At 40.6% G+C, this 23,932-nt stretch overlaps 4 protein-coding genes across 5 annotated transcripts in view; 3 read left to right on the top strand and 1 right to left on the bottom strand.

Annotated features, from left to right (window-relative positions):
- RB195_013964 (uncharacterized protein) overlaps positions 1-2,730 on the top strand; it is a gene marked incomplete at both ends in the record, with an annotated part of 43,720 nt that extends 40,990 nt beyond the window's left edge. The window contains 3 exons of the mRNA XM_013444663.2: positions 770-903; positions 965-1,030; positions 2,614-2,730. Of these exons, the coding sequence (XP_013300117.2) occupies positions 770-903; positions 965-1,030; positions 2,614-2,730 (317 nt within the window). The remainder of the gene's footprint in view (positions 1-769; positions 904-964; positions 1,031-2,613) is intronic.
- Positions 2,731-11,420: 8,690 nt separating this feature from the next.
- RB195_013965 (uncharacterized protein) lies at positions 11,421-11,822 on the bottom strand (the record flags this gene model as incomplete). The annotated part of the gene is made up of 1 exon (XM_064204019.1): positions 11,421-11,822. One exon carries the CDS (start codon positions 11,820-11,822, stop codon positions 11,421-11,423), a length of 402 nt encoding a protein of 133 aa, XP_064059900.1.
- A 33-nt stretch (positions 11,823-11,855) lies between these two features.
- On the top strand, positions 11,856-12,215 carry RB195_013966 (uncharacterized protein; the record flags this gene model as incomplete). Its single annotated transcript, XM_064204020.1, has 1 exon — positions 11,856-12,215. The coding sequence occupies one exon, from the start codon at positions 11,856-11,858 to the stop codon at positions 12,213-12,215; it is 360 nt and encodes a 119-aa protein (XP_064059901.1).
- A 2,292-nt stretch (positions 12,216-14,507) lies between these two features.
- RB195_013967 (uncharacterized protein) lies at positions 14,508-23,926 on the top strand (the record flags this gene model as incomplete). Of its 2 annotated transcripts, none has more annotated exons than XM_064204022.1 (7): positions 14,508-14,637; positions 16,582-16,716; positions 17,006-17,067; positions 17,197-17,302; positions 17,491-17,530; positions 17,611-17,677; positions 23,669-23,827. In XM_064204022.1, 7 exons carry the CDS (start codon positions 14,508-14,510, stop codon positions 23,825-23,827), a joined length of 699 nt encoding a protein of 232 aa, XP_064059902.1. The 2 variants fall into 2 exon arrangements, with proteins under 2 accessions (XP_064059902.1, XP_064059903.1); XM_064204021.1 differs by lacking the exon at positions 14,508-14,637 and adding an exon at positions 23,888-23,926 and having other exon boundaries at positions 16,593-16,716; positions 23,669-23,758.
- Positions 23,927-23,932: the final 6 nt, after the last annotated feature.

Consider the following 23,932-nt stretch of genomic DNA (forward strand, 5'->3'; position numbering starts at 1 on the left):
TTCCTAATTGCCGTAAAAAAACGGCCCGGAAGATACGGGCTCCGAGCGTTGCGGCGCGCTATTTTCTACAAGGAGTTCGACTGGAGCGCGCCAGCCTTGTGCGGCGCCGAATCTTCCGGACCGTTTTTTACGGCAATTAGGAAGAAATGAACGGAATCATCCCCTTCTCCATAATCTACTTTCCCTTATAAGAATACTCCACTTGAAATCTGCACCACCTCAGATTCGTGGGGTGATGCCTTTAAATGGTTACATAGTACCTTGCATGCGGCTGGGGTCTCTAGATGTTATAGATCGGATAATAGGATTAGAAAACAATCCTATTATAAATGCAAGGAAACTTTTGTTGTCGTAGCTGTTTAGAAAGGAAAATCTAGAAATCCCTGAACTTTCTTCCTCCTCACGATATGCAAAATTTAGCAGTGCTGTGCCTCCTTAGAAAGAACTAGAAGGGAATCAAAATAACGTTTATGAAGGAGGGTTCTGAGTTTGCTAGCGTTCTATAGTCTTCGTTGCTGGCCAAAACTTTCTATGGAGGGGTTTCCTGCCATGCTCACATAGTAACATATAGGAACTGAACTATTTGGAGATGAATAGAGTTCGAGCAATGCTTCGAATAGTTTTTCATACGTTGTACTGTAACTTGTTCTCAAAGCGCGACCCACACTGATTATTTGTGACTATACACGGAAGTTGTTGGTTTGATCTGATATCGGAAGTTTAGCACTTTATTTTATGCCCACCAAAAGCATTCAGTTCCACCATTCAGATCCATACGTGAAGATCTACTTGATGTTACAAAACAAACGGCTTGAAAAGAAGAAGACTACTATCAAAATGAAGACTTTAAATCCATACTACAACGAATCGTTTAGTTTCGACGTAACACCAGAGAAAATGCAGGTAATCGAGAACTGTTCAGAGATGGTTCTTTTTCTTGGAGGCCACGTCAATTTTGATTCAGAGGGTCCATCTTCACGTCACCGTGTCCGATTATGACAGAGTTGGTTCGAACGAAAGAATAGGACAGGTAAGCAATTTTCACCGCTCAATAATATTTACTATGATGTTTTGAAGTTCCTTCTCATCATAGAAGTAGTGCATAGATGTGGCTTAACGTATCTGGAAGGCTGAATTTGATGCACACTCGACTGCGACAAAGTTGACGGAAGAAATTTGTTTGTGTGTGTATGCAAGAAGGCCAGAAAAAGCCTGCGTTGCGACATGCGCGTCCCACTCACGCGCTTTAACATATTTGGCGCGTTAAAAAACAAATTATAATAGAAAATCCTAGCAGCAAGAGAACGAAAAGTTTGCGGCGATCTGGAAGAGCAAGAAAGAGCAAGAAAAATACCACTCACAAGAAATTTTTGGGTCATTGTGACGCTAGGCGGCATGTGACCCATACCCTCAAGTACCGCTGTTTGAATGAATTTTTTTTTTATTTCTCTACCTTTCTTTTGCTGAGTTCTTTCCGAGGACTACGACATATAGTTTGATGTCAGGCGAAAGTTATATGAATACATATGCATACATTTGTAAGCATATATGAAAGGGCATATAAGCGTATGCCCTTTCATATATGCTCTGCTTCTCTTCAGCATTGCTCTTTCTTCTTTTTATGACACTTGCCCCTGAGGTAATAGCCACGAAACATGTTTTCTACAATGATGATGTTATTTATGTCTGAAGCGAACATATCCAATTTCTTTGACTGCTTCTTAGGCCTGCGAATGCGTGTTACGTACTTCTGGAGCACCTCAAGATTGATCTTTCCCAGTTCACTTCTAAAATCTGCTTCTAATTTATGGTAAGATAAACCTGAGATAGTCGTGTTGGTGCAAAGCAACCGAAATATTATTAATTTATTCGTGTATTCAAATATTAGCTGTTCATCCATGCATTCAAATATCCCGACAAACCAAAACAAGCAGAACTATAAGATCTGATGGATTTTTTAAAAATTCAAACTGATTACAACGTTTTGCATCAATAATTTCTGCAAGAAAAAGTTAGTGAGAATCACGATATGTGGTGCACATGAGGGACCTACATACGCTTCACAGCTCTGCAGGTCTAAGAGCAGATAGTTTTTTTAAAGGTATTTTAGGTGGTCGAAATGCTATTTTTTCGAGAGTAGTTTTAAACTTCTGGAAGCTAGACTGCGAACTCATGGAATTAAATTAGCAGTGCATAGTGTATAGCTCAAAATGGATCGCGATTAGGGACTAAACCGCCCGGTCAACATTTGCAAAAACGTTGCAAAATCACCACTAATCTGACTCCCGTTCATTTGTGAACATGAGATTTTTTTATTACGCGTCGTCCGCGCATGTCGTTACCATCAGCACTTGCCGAAGATTTTGTTCTTATCAAAATAGAAAAAAAATGTCGTGAAGGCCTGTCTCAACGACTCCACGTTACTTTCAATTATCAAAAACTTCAATCACACCAAGATCTGAAACATGGAAATTATAGCAGCAATTTCTCCCCCGAAAAGATCTATTTTCATCAAATTTCATCCTTGTTGGTTGTTAATGAATTAGACTGTTCAACATTGCTTTTTCGGAAGAATTTTCGTGGTCTTTGTTGATCAGAAAACTAAACTTCCAGGTGATCATCGGAGCAAACGCCTCTGGAGTTGCGTTGAAGCAGTGGACGGACATGCTGGCCACGCCAAGGAGATCGGTCGCCCAATGGCACACTCTGATGCCGTTCAACGACGATTAGGCTCGGAGAGGAGTCGGTCGACGCTACGCTTCTACTCCTTGTCAAGCAACCTCTTCATCTGCCACATTCACTCTCTGTTTTCTTTTGCCTACGATGCATTCCTGTGCCAGGCATGGTATTTCCTGACTTCCTTCCACCACTATCTCATATGACGCCCTTTGTCCGTAGGCATAATCATTGAACATATATTTACGATTCTCTGGGTCGATCTTCGTGAGCGTTCTCTCAGCACAGCGGGGCTCACGGAGAAATATCAGTGCTTCCTTGTGATCAACTTGTAATTATCTTTTTCTCGGCTACTGTTTGTTCTTTCCGTTGCATTCTATTTAGCAGCACATAGCATGTTCTATTGCATTTGTGATCATGGTTTTTGCTGGGGAAAGATGATCAAAAGTTTTTTTTTTACCAGGAATTCCTGTTTCTTTCATTCATTCGAGGAATTAAGACCGTATCGGTTATACATTCATGCAAAATACGCAGTTTTTCAAGTAAATAATAGAGCACATATCGAAACGGAATGGAAAAGAAGCGAAATTCGTGAAGCTACAACATGTAGAAAATGTACTTAATTTTCGACTAGTTTTTTCATGAACAGAGTAATTTAACTTTTTACATGTTCTTCGTATAATCGCCTGCTATTGTATACTCAAGAAAAAAACAAAATAAAGAGGTTAATGGAAAACTGATAAAAGAAAATGCAGAAGCAAACGAAGAAAAAAAGACGAGTTTGAGAAACTATGTTTTCTCCTATTAACGACCATTTCGTTCGCAAGCAGCAATCAACTATGTATAGATGTATAAAAAGTGTGAAAATGTGAAACAAGGTACAAAACTCGAGCTTCATATTCACTCATTTCATTCATTCAGTTTCATTAAAAGTGCAATATCGGAGGGTCACTTTCAAAAAAATTATTTAAAAAAAGATGAACTGAACCACACGATGTAGATGTTTATAATTTCCGCTTAAAAAAACGAAATGATAGAAAAGAGTTATTAAAAATAACTGCAGCTCAGGGGTCTTACTATTGGGTTTATGATAATAAAAGAAGAAAAAAAAAATAAATTAAAAAAAGAAAAAAGAGGGCCCACATTAAAAATTTAAAAAAAAAAAAATTTTCCTCTACAAGCCTTCTTTTGTTTTTTTTTAAGTCGATTTAATTTTTTTTTGTTAGTGCTCATTGTTGTCAGCTTGGCACTTTATTTTACGGATCTAAAAATTAACAACAACCAAATCAGCATTCAAAAAAATAACGAAAGACGCTCTCTTGAAGAGAACAAAGTGCTCTTGCAAATATCGCGCTACAGAACGTTATCTTTTTTCTGTGGGCATGTTTGAATTTTAAAAATTGCCATTACCTATGCTTCAACCTAATACCTCAGGAGCACTTGGTCTAACAGGCAGACGTAGACCGGTATCCAGAGTGGTTCTACGAAGCTGTATGGATTACAATGTTGGCAGGCCAATGACCATTCTCCTCATCTTTTCCCCTTTCCTTCCCAATTAAGAAATTTCGACTATGATATTGCAATATATGATTTTTCTTTTTCAGTGCGATAATAAAACAATATGATGATAAAATGAATTAATCATGAGTGAGTGAAACCACCAAGTGTTAATTTACCAAACGATGCTTTGACCAGGGTCAAGCGTATAGTTGGGAAAAATCCTTCCTAAAAACGACCCGCCCCCCCTCGCAGACCCTCCCAAAAACGACCCCTCATCTCGTTCCTACCAGTATAGCTGCCCACACAGCAATCAAAATTTGTATATAATAAAAAATTTAAAAAACAAATAAACGCCTAATAAATAAATTAAAACAATACGATGTAATAAACAAATAATAGGTTATTTTAAAAAATAGTAATGCTACAAGTAAAACAAAATACATATTGTAATGCAGCGATATTAATGGAATAAATTATAACTAAAAATTATATATTCATGTTAATTATATGTTCATGTTAATTAAGATGTTAATTATATGTTCGTGACGTGTGCCAGATGGAAGAAGATCAAGAAAAATAAAAGTTTTAAACAATAAACAAAAGTTCGATCCCCGCCGGAACCATTATTTTTGCAAAACGAAAAAACAGCTGGAAAAGAAGAAGAACACCTTCCAAAACAATTTTCACACTATTTCCAACTATTAATAGACAATTTTACCCATCGACAATGGAAATGAACGGATGAGAGTTCGATCCCCGCCGGAATCTAGATTTTTGCAGAATCGAAAAAAAATCACTGTGGAGAACATTTCATCGGTAATTTTTTGAAATTGTATAAGCAGCACTGTTTGCCACATACAAGTGTTATATAGAGGTTATTTTAGCGATTGAAACCAGGTCTTAATTGGAAATTACTGCTGGACAGGTCGGATTTTGTTACCTTGAAATAAACATGAATAACTCACTAACACTCACAAAGAGACATAAGAAGATAAAGCTGGCTGCGTTGAGTGGAGGAAGATTTGGGCTATAAAATGGTTTAAAAATCTTTTGTAGGGACCCTCTGGTTTTTTTGAAACCCAGTTGAGAAAAAGTTGAGAAATTTGGCATTTTTCTCAACTTTTTCTCAACTAGCTTTTTTAGAGACGAAAACTACCTGTAAAAAAGTAAAAGAAAACTATGATAGCAAAAATCTTCCTCTACAACAAACTTTAAACCGAATTCGTTTTTATAAACTATGACCAGAGTTATGGAAATTTGTTTAAAGTAACACAGATTTTGACGCGTTGCCGAAAATCTGAGATTTCGCTCTTTTTCCCGCTGCGAGGATACGGTAGCGCCGTTGAAAAATTCGACTCCATATTTGGATAGTGCATCAAGGAAAACCTTTGAATGCAAATTTTGGCCTCTGTAGGTGTTCTGATTCTCTCAAAAGCTAGTTGAGAAAAACTCGAAAATTTGAGGCAAAAATTGGGATTTTTCTCAACTAGGTTTCAAAAAGACTAGGAAAGCTTGAGCCACCAAACTTTGTAGAAATACAGAAGAAATCTCTCTCTACAGATCGCAACCTGCATTATTGCATAAAATTCACTTTGAGCGTAGATATTCAGAAACTCGTGGAGCCTACTTTGTACTAATTTTAACCCTAATTGCGCCTGTAGATGTCTTTTTTTCGCTCAGTAGCAGCATCAGATTTGCTTTTTCGACTGAAAGTAAGAAGGACTAGGATCACTGTAGGATGAGAAATGTGCTCTCTAAATTCTTTTACGCCAAATGCAAAGATAACACCTTTCCAGGGATTGATCCCTGACCGTCACAATAAGAACAGCGCAGGATCTCGTTGAGCCATCCAATTTTGTTAGATGAGCAGCATCAGCCCTATTTCAACAGAGCGTGTAATGGCCAATTAACAGATATCCTTATCGAAGTCTTTGTAATCGCGCATAAATAAGTCTGCACTACACTTACCAACTTGAGCCAGCGTACTTGCTTTTCATTGCAGCTATGCTTCTACTTTTACTTAGTGCTCTTACACTTCTTTTAGCTTCTGAAGATCTCGTTTGTCATCCGTTCCCGTACAACTGCAGATCTTCAATATATTGAATTGGCTGTGACGAAGAGTGCCAAAGCAGTGTGCAAGCTATAAAGATTGCCTTTTATGGTACTCAATACGAGGTCACCTCTGGTTAGTTTCATTTCTTTCATATAAATTTGTAACAGACAGTTTTGTTGTGTAGACTGTAATTTTGTAATTTTGTTTTGTAGAACTGTAATTTTGTAGTGCTGAGACTTGATGGGTTTGACAAAAAGTCGATTTTTTGAAAGAACAAAAACTTTCAGGTAGTTAATTGCATTTAAAATAATGGGTTTCCTATTTTATCACATCACAACATTATCACTTTATTTATTATGCATCACATTTATTCAAGATTTCAATTGTTTTGGTTTGGTCCACTGAAGTGACTCCGACGTCATCAAGCATCAGTTAGAGCAGCAAAAAATGCTAAGTCGTCCATTTTCAAGATTGGCTCAAAAAGGGCACTAGTTTCATCACCAGAATTATGAAGAATAAATTTTTTAAAAATCATTTTTTGGTTTGTGTACCCTCTTTTTATCCTAACTTTTTATGCTACAATAGTCTTCCTCAACTGCAACCGCGAGTCTTCTTCAATCGTTTATTCGAATATTGAAAAAATTATTTATTCTATATCGTTTATTTCTATATTAAACAGAACTCAAGTACTGAATATGCATCATTGACGTTTTTTCTTCTTTGAGACAACTCTTCCATTTTTTAGTTGCAGATATCCGGACTTGAAAAAAAGCCTTAGAATGCGTTGTGAATATCTTCTGATATGCGATAAAAACATGCCATTTACTGCTGATCATCCTCCAAGTTTCAGTACTACGTCTGAAAAGAAACAGTTTTCACTCCTGTTTTTCTGCTGAATGTCGCATAGCTAAATTACACTTCATTTTGTACACCTTAATATGTGTGTGTTTGAAAACGACAACCCCGTCTTCCTTTCCTCCTTGCTCTTTTCTGATTTTCCGACCCCCTCTTACGACTCCCTCCCTCCCCCCCTGATCCGACACCCTTCTTACGACACCCTTCTTACGACCCCCTGTTGAGAAATTCTCAACACACGCTTGACCCTGACTGTGGCGCCAAAAACAAACGGTGGCACCACTGTTTATCAACTGCAAATTGAGTCCTAGGTGTTGTGTTACAGTACGGCGCAGCTATCAATCAATGACTGTCTGCATTTTGAGAACTGAAGAATTTATTGCAGTTGTTAATTAGTAAGCACACTCTCATTTTCATGAAGTTGCGAACACGTTTTTGATCTTCTTATAAAACTTCCATTTCCGTTCTCTCTCGAAAAAACGTGGTTCTTCTCATTCGTGCTTATCTTCTTCATCAACTTTACTCACGTTTTACAAATTTTCCATGATATATAGTCGTATACATTTCACATGCGTTTGTGTTACGAATCTGTTCCAGTTATGTAGACACATTTGATCTCTAATCCGACAAGGAAACGAAATGTTCAACCACAAAAAGGAGCAAGTAACTGGGCAGAATAATGAGAAACAACATGCGATAAAACAGCATTCTTTCGAGAGAGCATCTTCGGAGATCGCAGACTGCAGAATATGAAGGACACTGCCGTTGTAAGATGTTCGACGCATCGGTGTAGAGTCAAAGAAAATGCACAGCACTCCATTTTTCAAGTGAAATTTTAAACAAAGAGAAAGATGTAGAAATCATTCTGTTGAGCTGTTTTTGAATCAGTCAAAGAATTTAAGAAAGCGTATGTGGAAGGCAATTTGAATTGATAAAGCTCAGATGAGTTAGGAAATCTGAGACATTACTCCAGGAGACCTCCTTCTGGAACAGGGTAGTTTCGCAGCACAACATTTGTGTAGAAATATTGAATTATACTCCCGCCAATTTGTCAAACATTAACGCTGGACGCCCGCGCATAACACATTTGAACAGAGGTGGTATTATAGAATAGTTTGATGTCAGCGCCTTCTGTGTAGATAGATTTAACTCTACGACTCAACTACTCTGTTTTTGAACTGACTACAAGAAACCAGAGGAAGAACATCAATTTACATTGACTTCCAGTCTTTCAGCTGACTTTTTCCTCGCCACATACCCCTATTGGAATATCTGTATATGGCCCTCGGGCTACACCAGTTGGAGATTTGCTATGGCTCAGAGAATGGTTTCTAGCTTAGCTATATTCCTTAAAGCCAACAATGAAGTTGTTAAAAATGAATTTCTCAAATTTCATCCTTTGCCACTCAGTCAGTTATCGATGATTGCCCTGTCATTTGCCTTATCCATTCTGACACAGACATTCGACAATTGTGTTGATTTGCTCAATGGGCTTTTTGAACCTACCTCATTTACAGAAAAGCTACGGAACGATTACTTTTCTTTTCCAAACGCAAAGCTTAGCATTACGAGTTAGGATGAACCTAACGTAGTGGTTTCACATTCATAGTAATATGGGCATTTAGTAGAACTTTTTCAACTCATTCACTTTAAATGAGCAAAGTTGCAAGTGCAAATATGTTCCGTGCAGCCAAACATGTTCTCAGTTGCCTTTCAACTCAAACTCTCAGAGGAGAGTTTTTCTTCAAAAGACAGTTTTTGCGAAACCATACAAAAGCCGAACATTCAGAAAAAAAGGCATTGAGTTCCACAAATTCAGCAAAGAAGAACCTCACTACGGGGAAAATATCGTTCTGCCCTCCTCTCATCTCGGATGAAGTGAAGGTTGCCACTAGACGGTGATTGAGGAGAGTAGGTTTTAGTCTATGGCTTTTTTTTTGGTCGGAGAAGTACCATCGAACAATATCTATTGTCAGTTTGGAATCGCTTCGAGAAAACACCTTCATCATCTAAACACTGAGTTGTTTTATTAACCTCACACGTGATACAACAATATTGCACGAGAACCAAAGTAGTCCGTCTGTAGTGGTAGTAATCTATTCGAAATCTCCATTCTGATGCTAGCCTAAAATTTGAATTAAAGACAGCAATCCACGAATCCGACGTTGAGCAGAAAACAACGGCACAACGAAAGCGTAGAGTTCGGGTAGTAGGTATTCGATCAGCAATCGGCTAGAATGAGCAAAAGAGAATACGGTACCGTGAGACGCAGAGACCTCGTCCTTTCGTTGAGTGTCCACTGGACATATCTTGAAATAATTCGGTCTAACGAGAATACTTTTCGGTGTTTTATCGAGAAATGGTGACCACAATCACGCCCATGTTTGCGTCAAGCGTAAATGATATGAGTTTCGTCTAATGTTCATGATGTTGACGGATCCTGGCACGTATTCTGATTTCGTCCCAACATGTTGCGCAATTTCTTGGGTTCAGAGCAATTGCAGGTTATTAAAGGTATGCTAGGTTGATTCCAAGTGTTCATCGCATGGGTCCCGTTCGCAAATTTCTTTCGTTTTTCGTTCTACTTCCTATTTTTGCATTTCTGCCAATGTTGTTAAAGATCTTCTCTTTTCCTCAGTTGTCCGCTCGTTTTTTTATTCCAGAGAGAGCCATGTCGTTCGAAATTCCAAGATATGTAAAAGGAAATGACAAGCAGGAGAGAACGGAAATTGTAGAAATAAAGGATTTCCACAAAATCGGAGCCTGCATCAACATTCAACCACATCCAATTCTATCCATACCTATAGCCGAGACAAAACGGGATGAAGCTCGATGTAGCTGTAAAACGGCTGCGTTTGAAGCGGCGCGGTGGTAGTATCGAGGCTAGTATAGAGGTAGCACCGTCGCCTGCTGCAGCGATGAACATTCCTAGCAAAGATGCTGCAACCAATCATTCGACTGTACCACTGCAGTTTACTAACGTCTGTGCCGAGTTCATCGAAAGTCACAGAGCCTCCGATTGGTGAATAGCACTCGCGTTTTCAGTGATTCAAAACTGCAAGGCCTGAAAAGCATACGACGAGGAGGACGTCACATTGCGTGGGTCCCGTCGCATTCAAACGCAAAACGCACTTCAAAGGGAAGAGAAGAGTATACGCTTTGACGGCTACACATATAATAATTTCATGTCGAACAATGGTGAGTTGCCCTGTGTTCCCATTCTTTTTGCTGTTCTTCCTGATCCCTCTAGTTCTACACTGGAGCTCGGTCGTTGAATTAACGCATCGACATTCCTGTTCTATTCAGCTATAACTTTTCCAATTTCTTGCTTTATTGTGATATGTATAATTCTTTTTGTTGTTCTTGTGTTGTTTTAAACCACTATTCTGCTCCCCCATTCCCATTCATTCAATCGATTCTATTGAGGTTGTCATGTTCTCATGTCATATGAATTCCTCGGGGGAAGCTAGATGTAATTGCGGTAAAGCAACCAGTAACTTGAAGAGAAGTCCGGCTGCTGAATTTACGGTCGTGTCTTGGTTTCCAAGAATGACAGTGCCTTTTGTCATCATGATATATTTTTCCGTTTTCTGGTCCACCATTTTCAACCTCTCTCACTATTCTGCATAAACTGTTATGTGGTGAAGAGCTTGATTTCTTTCACTCGATCTATTTTGAAGTCAGATAGAGCCATATGAGTGAATTTCAAAGTGCCCTTTCAGTTCCTCATTTCAAATCTTCTCCTTCGTGATGTAGTTCGTATTCCGTATGTCCTAATCACGTTTGAAAATCAAATCGCAATCATAAATTAGCAGCTATTATAGTTTTCAAAGATAGCTGTTTACTTTACCTCAATTACATGTGCTGAAATTTACCCGCGTATTCATGTAGCACAACAACAATAAAAAGAATTCTATGCACCACAATCAAGCAAAAACCCGAAAAGTATGAAAGTCTAGAACATTTAGCTGATTAGAACAAGAATGTCGATCCGAAAATTGACAGTTTCAGAGAAGTAGAAGCATCGAACCTGAAAAGAAGGACGGAGAAAGAATGAAACATGAGTTTACTCTCGTCCCCTTCTCAGTGATTTATTAGGGTATTCGGGAAGTATCTGCCGAAAATTTCGCAGTAGCGCAGATTTTTTAAGATGTTCTGGAAGTTCCCGTTTTAAATATATTATATAAGGACACTATCGTTTGTATATAAATAACATATGCATCTGGCTCCCTCTTCCTTACCTATTACATGTTATAACGGCCGAACATTCCACCCATATTCGACACGTACTCCCTTACGAGTTCGAATCTGGCCACCCGCTGAAGCCCATCGCAACTTAAGTGAAGTATTCGGCACTGAAGCCCCTTCTGAGCGGTCTGTGCGCGGCTAGTTCCAGCGCTTCAAAGCTGGAAACAAGAAACTCGAAGATGAGCCTCGCTCTGGTCGACCGACTGCAATATCGTTCGACGAACTGAAGAATCTGGCGGAGCAGCATCCATATGAAGGTGTGCGGTATTTTACTGCCAGTGTTGGCTGTTCGCTGTCCACCGTGAGCAATGGAATGCGATCTCTCGGAATGGTGAAAAAGCTCGGCCAGTGGCTCCCACATGCATTGAGCGACGGCAACCGCCAAAGACGCCTGGACATCTGCACTCAGCTGCTCTCCAGAAGCTGCAGATTCGACTGACTGGATATCATTGTCACTGGAGATGAAAAATGGGTCCTCTACGTCAGCCATACCCACAAAGGTGCGTGGTGCGCTGGCGATGAAATGCCGGATCCTTTCGTGGAAGGTGAAATCTATCAGAAGAAGGTCTTGCTGAGGGTCTGGTGGGGAGTTCATGGAATCTACCATTTCGAACTGCTGCCGGACAACAGGACAGTTACTGCCGAGGTCTACTGCGCTCAACTGCAAAGACTGACCGACAAGATCCGCAAGGAGCACCCGAAGCTCTACAACGTTCACCTACTGCACGATAACGCGCGCCCTCACATCGCGAAGAAGAGCTCCCAGAAAATTCTGGAACTTTCTAATTCTACAGCACCCATCGTACAGCCCGCACCTGGCCCCGAGCGACCACCACCTCTTCCGATCGTTTCAGCATCGCCTGGAAGAGAAGCGCTACGATGATCGTGACCACCTCGAAAATGACCTTCGGGCTTTCTTCGCCTTCAAGTCGCCGTAGTTCTACGCCAAATGAATCCGTGATCTTGTGAGACATTGGTAGAAGGTTTTTGGAGATGATGGAGATTATTTCGACGAATAATAAAATGTTGTTAAAAGGTTGTGTTGTTTTGAAATTTTGCCGTATTTCCGCAGATACTTTCCGAGCACCCTAATATTATGCATACACCCATATCTTCCTTTAACTAATAGATAATTAATTGCAGCTTTATTAGTTTGCGGTTGTTTCGGAAGAAGCGTACACGAAAGGAATTGAGAGCATTACAATCTCGCCAAGAATAGAAAGGGTCATAGGGTTAGCTCACGAACGATCACGCTCGATTCCCCGTAGATACTTAGAAAAACGGAGGGGAGGGGGCCGTAAGGTTTGTCGGAAGAGGATAAAAAAGAAGAGAACAAAGAGAAAAAAACGAGAGTTTAGTAGAAGTTAAATAAGCACATATTAAGGGATGCAGAATGTTACAAAAAAAAGGCGTTAAGTATTTTTTAAAGACGTTGCTGGCATAATTTGATACCTTTTGGTACGGGACTAGTTTGGGAAAATTCTAAACAAATGAAGGATCGAGATTAGGATAAATGCGAGGGGTCATGAGTACGAAGGTAGAAAAAGAAGGTAAATTATATAATTCATTCTGAACTACCCCTTGCGGCCTTGATTTAAAGTGAGTTGTTTTAAAACATTTCACTAAGAAAACGAAGATGTTGAGTATCAGAAAAGGAATCAAAACGAGTGAGTATCCGATATGCACAGTCAGCTCTCATTCTGAGGACAAAACATCAAAAAACGAAGTAAATATGATGCATTATAAATAATATAATAGAAGTTGTGAAGGTAGTGAAATGTTTTAAATCCACGTGGCTAAGTAAAAATTTTGATCCTCCTAAGAATTTAACTTGCTGCCATAACTATCAAATCTGAGCATTTCAAACTTCTGTATTATTATCTTATATAAAATGAATGGAACTTACCAAAGGTAACTTCGTATTGAGTACTACAAGGTCGTAAGAGAACTTCATCTCTTTCATCTTCATTTTTTCTTCGAACAGTAATTCGACACTCCTTCATTACAACCAAATAAAGGCATCACCCCACGAATTTTGGGTGGTACGGATTTCAGGTGGGATATGCCTATACGGGGTCGTAGATTGTGGGGAAGAGGGTGATTTCTTTCATCTCTCCGGCGTAAAAGGAGAAGCCCAGAACACTGTTTGCACTACAATTTGCATTTGCACGACTTTATGTTAATATCCATTATAGTACCGTTTAGTAATAATCACTTAATTATATTATTTCGATTGGTTTATTAGGCATCCAAGTTGTTTTTTCAACTCAGTTTATTATAACTAATTTTCATTGCTGTATGAGCGGCTATACTAGAAAGAATAAGATGAGGGGTCATTTTCTGGACGGTTATTTTTTATAGCCACATGCCTGATCCTGGTCTACGCCACCTACTCGTGGAGAAAGCCGAACATCATTTATTCCGTGGTATGCTGCCTTCAACTAGGTGCATTACCCAACTTCCACGGATCTCCTTCACTAGATCACAGTCCCCAGGTGGTTGGTGGGGTATTATCGCAGACCAAAAGCGACCTTGTGTCTGCCGTGAGACGTGGGTGGATTCAGAAGACGGACTACCCGTTTCTGTTGTGCTAGTATTGAAATAGAAACATTCTTGTAACCCGTCGGTCCGGCCAAAAGCTGCGAAAAGCTTCAAGTGACTGGGAGGTGCAATAGACGCAGTTCCAAGCCGCCTCCATCAAATAGGCTTCATTTGTCTAGTTTGAGTGGACGCAACATTCTCCCAAAAGCCCGTAGGAATAGAGGCTTGAAACCTGCTCTTGGGTATTAAAATTTTACACATGTCACAGTAATGAGAGTTTCCTGACAACGGCGGAAAGCCGGGACGGTAGCGCTTGGACAGACGGGTTGCAGGAGTCATGTAGGCCACCGAAAAGGAAAAGGGCTAGGATAGCGATCTGTACTTATAACTGACGCTTGCGTAGGAAGCAGCCATCGATTATGCAAGCTAGGAAAATTAAGCATAAGATGCCGCTATTTCTCACCTTCAACGGTACATAATGATACTTCGAGAGTTATACAGTAACGTAACGATCGGAATTTCACCATTCTATGAAGATATCATCATCGTGAAGAAAAGAGCCCGGCAGGATGGCACAATTTTACCTTTAATTTTCATAAGCACTCTCGCAATGCGAAAGCTGGAATAGGACGACATGGAGGTGGACGTGTACGGTCGGCAGCTACACCATCTGTGCTCTGCTGATGACATCGCTCTGATAACATCTAGCGTCAGCCAGGCGGAACGAATCCTGACCGAATTCGACGAAACATGTGAATGCATGGGTCTTCAGCTGTATCTGAAAAAAAAACGATGTTCATGCAAAACGGATGAGTCTCGGATGCCCCAATTACGCTCAACGGAACGACCATATTCGAATGCACCATCTACTCTTATCCGGGTCAGAAAATGAACATGAAGAACGATCTGACACCCAAGCTGGACAGGAGGAAACAGGCACCCTAAGGAGCTTATAATAGCGCCAAGAATGTACTGAAGAAGATCTTCCGCTTCATGCTCACCTCTTCAACACCACAGTCCTTCTTGCTTTCACCTATGCTTCAGAAACCTGAGCACTTCACAAGCAGGAAAAAATGCGGTGAGCAGCAAGCAACGTACCGTGTAACTGGGAAACGTATGGAAAAATATAGAGTTAGGGGTGTAGATTACTGGTACAGGGATGGATCCGCTCAATTCCTCCTAATAGTCCTGAAATGCTGTGTGGGAAACTGCATTTCTTTCTGCGAGGTACGTGAAAACGCCACTCTCTTGTGCGCGCGCGGAGTCCGCGAGTGAGCAGTCCAAGGTCAAAGTGGTGTCTTCACCAGCCCATTGAAATAAAACCAGTGAATGGGCTACTAATGGGCACGGACCGTGCAAAACAGTGCGCTTTCTAACCCTCCTTGAATGAACTGAAGCGGATCCTTTGAAACCTATACCGAAATCTTGAAATCTTGAAGAAAGACCCAGAACATCATTTCGTTGTACCGAAGAAGGACTCATTTTTCGGTTTCATTCTCGACTCCTTTTTTACTTTCTAGCGCCCAAGGTCGTGGAGGGAATCTAAAAGCCCCTTTGATTTGTTTGACCATCTAAATTAGTCAGCTTTGTGATCAGACAGTCGTAGTCGTAACTACTAAGGGCACTGCAGTCTAAAGTGAGTATTCAGCATAATGGCTAATTCAGTAATGGAAAATCACATAACATCGTCTGCTTGGTACTGGAAGTCTGATCGCTACGCCATATGACGAAGCAAAATGTTGAAGAAATCTAGAGAATGCCACTTTACTTAACGCTGAGCAGCAAATCAACTAACAATCCTGACTGCAACTGATCTAAATTCAATACGATTCATCGTCATGTCGCGGTTTACCGAAAGTCACCACGAAATTCGCCAGAAAATGAGCCGGAGACTTCTATAGAAGTGGAGAAGTTCATTTCAAAAAATTGATCAGCCGTTTATGTTGTATATAGAGTCTAGAGAGAGGTAAGAGTGGACAGTTAAAGAAGAGAATCGTTGAAGAGAATCTACTGTATACAACGAAGTTATCCTAATCCTATATAGTTGTCTTCATTGCTTCAACTGGAAACTACATATTATCAGAACTTAGATTATTTTGGTTGACTGAATAGAAGTTTGAACTTGGACAAGTTGTTTTGAGGATGAGGAAAAGAGTACAAGACCATCAATTATGGACATAGACAGCAGAAAATGCGTGATAGTAATTTTTAGGGTGCAAAAGATGAACCTGGTCTGAAATGCAAGAAATCGTATGGCACATTGTAAATAATTTCTACAAAGCCATGTGATCAGATTCTTATACCGTGTTAACTTGCTAAGCTGTCACTGTCAACTGTCATCTTTACATTTTGCTCGTTATAACAATTTCCTTCTACTAGTGTTTTCGTCTTTCGTCCTTCTGAACTTGGACACAAGAGTTTCCATTTGTGGATAGCAACTCTGATATCAGTTTGTGAAAGTGGCAGTGTCTGGTGTCGTCGGATAGTCCACGCCCTATGGATTCAACTGTGTGATCGAGATGAATCTTTCGCAATGCACTCTTTCACTCACTTTCTGCCTTCCTTACTTTGCTTGAAGTAAATTTCCTCCGCTTTTCGCTCTGACATATTTGAGTAGAAGCCGCATCACTCCGGACACATTCGACGCAAACTGTATATGCATCAGAACAGAAATTCAGAAGTTCCATGTCGTAGTGGTGTCGTTTCAGAGTCTCTCGGAATGCGATTCCTGGTTATCCTAAGCATTTTGTTGGAAGGAATGGAAGCTAAAACGTTTGTTTTTGGAGCGAGTACAAGATTCACGCACCTGAAAAACTGGCTGAACCAGGATTATCCTTGTCAAGGTGATGATACATCTATGCATTAGTTAATTCCAACGTTTTTTTCAAGATGATGTGACCCAACACGAAAGCAAGGTCCTCCAATTCTTCCCATTCGAGCTATTAATTTCATCCTCACAAAATCATGGAAATGAGATATTCTAATTCCTTATCGAAATCTAAATTTCGTTCTGTAGACTCCGTTTTTGCACTTCACTGATTGGAAATCATCCTGTCTCTGAACGACAAAAAACCAACATTTTAGATGCATCATAAACAAAAAAAATAGAAATTTTAAAAGTTGTTTTTTTAGGAGATCGGATAATATTTGAGCAGAACAAAAAGACAGTAACATTTGTTGATGAAAACGTTCAGGTATGATTGAATTCCTTGCAGTTGCAAATTGGTTTTTTTTTCTGAAATTATTCTGAATGGAAATGTTTTTGATCCATTTCACCTCGTCCAAATTTTTTCGAAAAACAAAATCAAATGAGTATGCTTGAGGTGACATCGATGCTTCTCCCCGATGTTGGCGCTATCATCTTCTCTGACGATTCAGTGCTCGGCGAGAAGAGTCGTTGGCAATGTACCCATCGTAAAAGCCCCGAAAGTACGTCAGGCTTAAGTAAAACAGAGAAGAGTGAGAATTTTCTGGCAAAGTTCAGACACACATGCAAAAATCCCAGAAGTTCCATTTCACTTTTCATTTCAGAAAAATTTCTTTTTCAAATGGAAGTCACCAAAACGCTGAAAAAACTTTTTTGAGTACATTATTACCCATAATTTTGAAGATTTCAGACGTCTTCTTCCAATCTGACTCGGAGTTTGCTGGGTTCAGGTGAAATACACTTTTTAAGATTCTTTTCGCTTGAAAGGCATAGCATGCATATTTTCCCCGGCCATAACGTATACCTTCAGTGACCCATCAACTTGGCTTCCTGACGACAAGCCGCTGCTGCACATGAACATGGTACCGGGGGCCAATGTGAGGTTTCCGTAACATTTCTTGTTTTATTAATCCACAGTATGCGGGTATAGTGTAGCGATTAGAGGTTCCGCTTCCTGCACGGAAGTTCGAATCCGCCCTAGGGTTCACCAAGCTCTTCATCCTTCCGTGGTCGATAAATTGGTACCGGACTTGTCTGGGAGGATAAAAACACTGACTTCACATATCGGCTAACCACCGCAAGTCATTGTATAGGCCAGTTACATGTTCGTAAACCGCAAACGATTCTGAATTGAAGTGAACGTGGGGCGCATCCCATGTGGATTGATTAACTCCAGTGTTTTGTGATTGTGTGCCTGCGAGGTTTTTAGATGGAACCTTTTTATTTGCCTGACGTTTCGGCTTTTTCGCCGTTTTCAGAGGCCTAAATAGAGGATGAATTGAGCAGTGCTAGTTTATCCCGTCAAGAGCCACACTACCCTGGGTCAGTGTTTCGATAATCGTTCAAGGGAGTGAAAACACAAACCCATCTACATTGAAATAGTCTTACGTGTTGTTCCACCGGATGTGGCGTGGCTGGTAGCACGCACTTATCACTCAGTGTACCAGCAAATGAGTATTGCTGCGTGTAGATCACTAGCGACGGTGTAGATGATTTGATCTACACGCAGAATATCAGGCGGTCATAGGTCACAGAGCGGTACAAGTTGCAAGAACTCATTCGTTATCGACAAACATTCATTACTATTTTATTTTCGTTTCTTTTAAGAATCCAAAAAGCCTCCAACGTCTTCCTTGCCGATATTTCTGTTTCGCGAATCAGTATAACGCATTTCACATCATAATTGTGGGACTCGTGTCTGTGCCTTCCTAGCGGTGTTATCAAACTTTTTCGTCGTTTTCCTGCCATTTGTTCATTAATCCTAACTCCAACATTCCTACCGGCCTCCCCAATGTAAGTTGCATTGCACATCAAGCATCCAATCTCATATGTTACCCCCATTTGTGCGCAGTCGCCTGTTTTTCCGTAAGGACAAATAACACATCTTTCACAGATGCAGCATCTATCATATAATCTGTTTCCAACAAGTTGGCTTTTGATGTTTGTATTTGCGATATTTGCCAGGATCACGTCATCTTGTAAGTGTGCTTGGATAATGCTGCGCTGAACAACGGCACTGACACTGTCAGAGATAAAAGGAAGACAAAGAGAAACTTCATTTTCGCGCGGAATGTTTATTTACAGTGCAGGTTCTTAGGTAATGCGGACGTACTGTATAGCCATTAGCACATGTGATTTTTAAAGCCAGTCTTCGTGATTCGTGTCGTTCTTGGCTGCCAGTGCATACTTCACTGGCAGTTTTGAACATATTTCGAATCACTGCGCGTTTTACTGCAGTCAGATGTGCAAATTTGGCGTACAATAAGATGTTCTTGCATCTTTTTTTGCGATACCACTTTAGTCTAATTATGCCATTTGAAGCACTTATTTGTGTGTTGAGGTAAGGAAGCCATCCTTCTTTTGATGTTTCTCGGGTGAGCCTTATGTATTGCGATTGTTGGTTGAGTATTCGGAAACACTCGTCCATTTCGAACTGTGTAGATGTTGTGATGTAACAGCTGTCAATATATCTGCAATACATTATTGGTCTACGCAAAAGCGCAGGTTCTTCGATTCTGCCAAATGTTTGGCCATATGTTTCCAAGTTGTTACCATATAGATCTATCATCTCAGAGAGAGCTTACAGCGCCTCACTGTTTTTTACATTCGTGTTGAGTGAGGTCACATCAAAGGACTATTACGCAGTTGCTCTCAACTCTCGCACTGCGTAATCGTGCGTAATATAAGGAAGTGGTGTGTGTTCGACAAATGAGATGGTATTATAAGGAAAATTTGACTCACAATTTTATTAAGGAACCACGAAATTCGATCCATTGGTCCTCCCATACAACTCATTATTGGTCGAATTTTGAATGCTGCCGCTGATGTTGAGTTCATCTCATTGGGTTTTAGCCTATGCGTTTTGGCTATGAGGCTATAGAACGCAGGACAGGTCAGGTTGTCAAGCTTGAGATGGCTTACAAATCGTTCGTCAAGACCAGCAGATTTACCTATAGACATCCATACATGATTCAAGCGTTTGCACAGGGAATTCTTCCTCTGTTACGCGGTAGATCGTTTCGTCATGCAAGTGAAGATTTGTTATTTCCCCATCAAGAGCCTGTGACATGACTACGAATTCCCCACCCATATCGCTAAGTGAAAGAGTGAAATATCCCCTTTAGTAGTCATTTTGCGGATTTCTGTGAAACCCTGCCATTGCTTTTCGAGATTGTTAAGGGTGAATCGTCTATTATGACTATAAGCGGACAACACTCCAGGCAGTAGAATCCTAAATTTTGTGTCTGTTTCGCGAGCTGGTTCGGATTCTTTATAGAAGTTATGAAGCTATGCGCAAAAATGGTGTTGAGGGTAACGCTCTTCTGCTCATAGATGCAGCTTGTTGATAGTTACTTTCACTCCTTGCTCTGATTCGAAGCTGGTCCCGAAGCTTGTGGAGGCCTACTGTGACTTTACGGAATGCTGACCCATCGATTCGATGTGAAATTGAAAATGATGGCTCAAGGCTCAGAAAGTCAACAGCATTATCGGATAAATGAATGTTGCCGAGTACCGTATCTTTCTAGCGTTCTCGCCTCTTGATTAATAACAGCATTTTGAGCTGTTGTGTTAGTTGCTCGGTGGAGTCTACGTGGACTACTCCCACTGTTGGGATGGTTTCCATTCTCCATATCCAAAAGTCTATCGTACTTTACACGCAGGGTCGAGCTGACGCTAGACCGAATAGAATCGCAGATTGCTCTGGATCCATTTTCAATCCTCCTACATACTTGTTCTGGTAGAAGACGACGACAAGCCTGTTCTTTCGAGATACATTTCAACAATGACGAGTACGATACATGTTGTTTTTCTTAATTACAATTCCTAAGATGGATCGATAAATACTATGGATCTTAGGATGATTCTCAGGAAGATCGCACATAGTACCTATTTTCTTATTTAAAATGAACTTAGGAATCAACCCATCTGTCTTCCACCGCTGGAGAAAAATCACGAATTGACGTGTGGTTACTTTTTGACGTAGCGATAATGCTTCGCTTACGAGAGAGAACATATTCGGCGGTACTTCACGTAATAGTTCGAATGTTCTCTTGTCTTGAAGTCTCGACATATTCTGTTTATGTTTTGTGATTGTGTGCCTGCGAGGTTTTTTATATGGGAGGAACCAACGGATCGAATTTTGTGGTTCCTTAATAAAATTGTGAGTCAAATTTTTCCTAAAATACCTTCTCATTTGTCGAACACGCACCATTTCCTTGAGCGATTACGCAATGCGAGAGTTGAGGGCAACTGCGAAATAGTCCTTTGATTTGACCTCACTCTACACGAATGTAAAAAAAAGTGAGGCGCTGCAGGCTCTCTCTGAGATGATAGATCTACATGGTAACAACTTGGAAACATATGGCCTTAGTAATACTCGCATGATAACACTTATCAAGAAATGCCTGAATTGTAATACCTTCATATAGTCAGGAAATTATTTCGCACAACTGAGAGGACTAGCAATCAACAATCAGGTCAGCGATTAGCACCAGTACTGGCGATCTGCTTCATGAGCAGAATCGCAGAACCAGTGCTTTCGCGTAGACCAATAATGTATTGCAGATATATTGACAATGTGTTGCATCATAACATCTACACAGATCGAAATAGACGAGTGTTTCCGGATACTCAACCAACAATCGCAATCCATAAGGCTCACCCGAGAAACCCCAGAAAGGGTTATCTCTGACAGTGCCGCTGTTCAGCGCAGCATTATCCAAGCACACTTACAAGATGACGTGATCCTGGCAAATATCGCAAATACAAACATCAAAAGCCAACTTGTTGGAAACAGATTATATGATAGATGCTGCATCTGTGAAAGATGTGTTATTTGTCCTTACGGAAAAACAGGCGACTGCGCACAAATGGGGGTAACATATGAGATTGGGTGCTTGATGTGCAATGCAACTTACATTGGGGAGGCCGGTAGGAATGTTGGAGTTAGGATTAATGAACAAATGGCAGGAAAACGACGAAAAAGTTTGATAACACCGCTAGGAAGGCACAGACACGAGTCCCACAATTATGATGTGAAATGCATTATACTGGCTCGCGAAACAGAAATATCGGCAAGGAAGACGTTGGAGGCTTTTTGGATTCTTAAAAGAAACGAAAATAAAATAGTAATGAATGTTTGTCGATAACGAATGAGTTCTTGCAACTTGTACCGCTCTGTGACCTATGACCGCCTGATATTCTGCGTGTAGATCAAATCATCTACACCGTCGCTAGTGATCTACACGCAGCAATACTCATTTGCTGGTACACTGAGTGATAAGTGCGTGCTACCAGCCACGCCACATCCGGTGGAACAACACGTAAGACTATTTCAATGTAGATGGGTTTGTGTTTTCACTCCCTTGAACGATTATCGAAACACTGACCCAGGGTAGTGTGGCTCTTGACGGGATAAACTAGCACTGCTCAATTCATCCTCTATTTAGGCCTCTGAAAACGGCGAAAAAGCCGAAACGTCAGGCAAATAAAAAGGTTCCATCTAAAAACCTCGCAGGCACACAATCACAAAACACTGGAGTTAATCAATCCACATGGGATGCGCCCCACGTTCACTTCAATTCAGAATCGTTTGCGGTTTACGAACATGTAACTGGCCTATACAATGACTTGCGGTGGCTAGCCGATGTGTCAAGTCAGTGTTTCTATCCTCTCAGACAAGTCTGGTACCAATTTATCGACCCCGGAAGGATCAAGGGCTTGGTGAGCACTAGGGCGGATTCGAACCTCCGATTTTTTTTTAACTCGAGCAGTTCTTTTAGAATAAGAGGCCTTGGATAATTAGCTCTTAAAGTTCTTCCTACAAAAAAAAAAAAAAAACCAAGCTTTGAATGTGGTGCAATCATCGAAATAAAGGAGTTCTAAGACCAAAGCGTAGGAGATCAACAGTTGCCCTGCGCGGGACCGTGGTTGTGGGTACCACTCCTCACATTATTTACCAAAATGTTTCATCACTAAAACCAGTTTGTTTTGTTTTTTTGGCAAGAAATCCATGCTCAAGTAGGGCATCCTTGTTTCCATTGCAGTTCAGGTATGAAGCGCGTGAAATTGAGGATGTGACTAAGTTTTATGCAGTAGAAGTGAATAGTCGTAGAAGAGTTTCTCATCTCTTAACGCCGTTCATAATTAGTGCATAGAAAATGCATGGTTATGCTTCATTTTTATACGAGTCTGCTAACGTCGATTCGCAGTTAGAATACGAATGTGGTGATTATCTTCGGAAATTCTGCTTCGATATACTCAGCCAAACCACGCTCGCAATAAACTAGAAATTCTGGAGGGACTCTACAGTGTTTAGTGGGTGAGGAATTGTTCTCCGTGCGATCATTTTGCCGACTTTGTTCCTCCTCTTTCCTCTTCTTTACCGCCAAATCGCGGACGCATTGCGGAGTGCCATCATTGCTTGTTGTAAGTTGCATCGTAAGGAACAGGAATTTGTTTCACTTTGTTTCGCTTTTTTCTGACTGTTACTAGCGAAAGTGACTGTTATTACGGCCCTAGTAATGTCGTGTAATAACATTTCTACCTCTGTCTATTCGTGAGGAGGTTAAGCATCGTCGTACGGGTGAAATTTTGTGTGTGATACTTGATAACCACGCGCTGACCATTGCCTAGAACGCGACAGGACCAACACTGGGGATTTCTGTCTTCGAGAATGTCCTCACATTTGCTGAACTGTGGTTTGTGAGTTTCGCGTGTGAGAGGTGGGTTCTTCAACAAAAACGGGCGACATCTACAAGGAGATCAGCTTTATTTGAAAACTGAATCAGCCATCTAGTGCTTTCAAGAAACATTTGAAACACGTTTTTAGTGTTAGCTTTACTCATGGGAAACGATGACTGTTCTAGGATGATGTCATTTTCCACGACATGGGCGCCTTCCAAATCTCCATCGACGATCAGGTTACAGTAAACAGTCTACGAATGTCGCGTGATTGGGTGAGTCAACCTGTCAACGTAGCGTATGTCCTCGTTTATTTACACGATTCGAAAATAACGGATTCCTAGCATTTCCCTTCATGGAAAAAGCGGATCAGTTTCAACTGTGGTTGAGACGAAAATCTAAAGGCGATCAAATACCCGAATATGAGAATGGCGAGAGAGTGACGTCAT

This window comes from Necator americanus, chromosome V, assembly GCF_031761385.1.
Source record: "Necator americanus strain Aroian chromosome V, whole genome shotgun sequence".
In the NCBI taxonomy this organism is placed as follows: domain Eukaryota; kingdom Metazoa; phylum Nematoda; class Chromadorea; order Rhabditida; family Ancylostomatidae; genus Necator; species Necator americanus.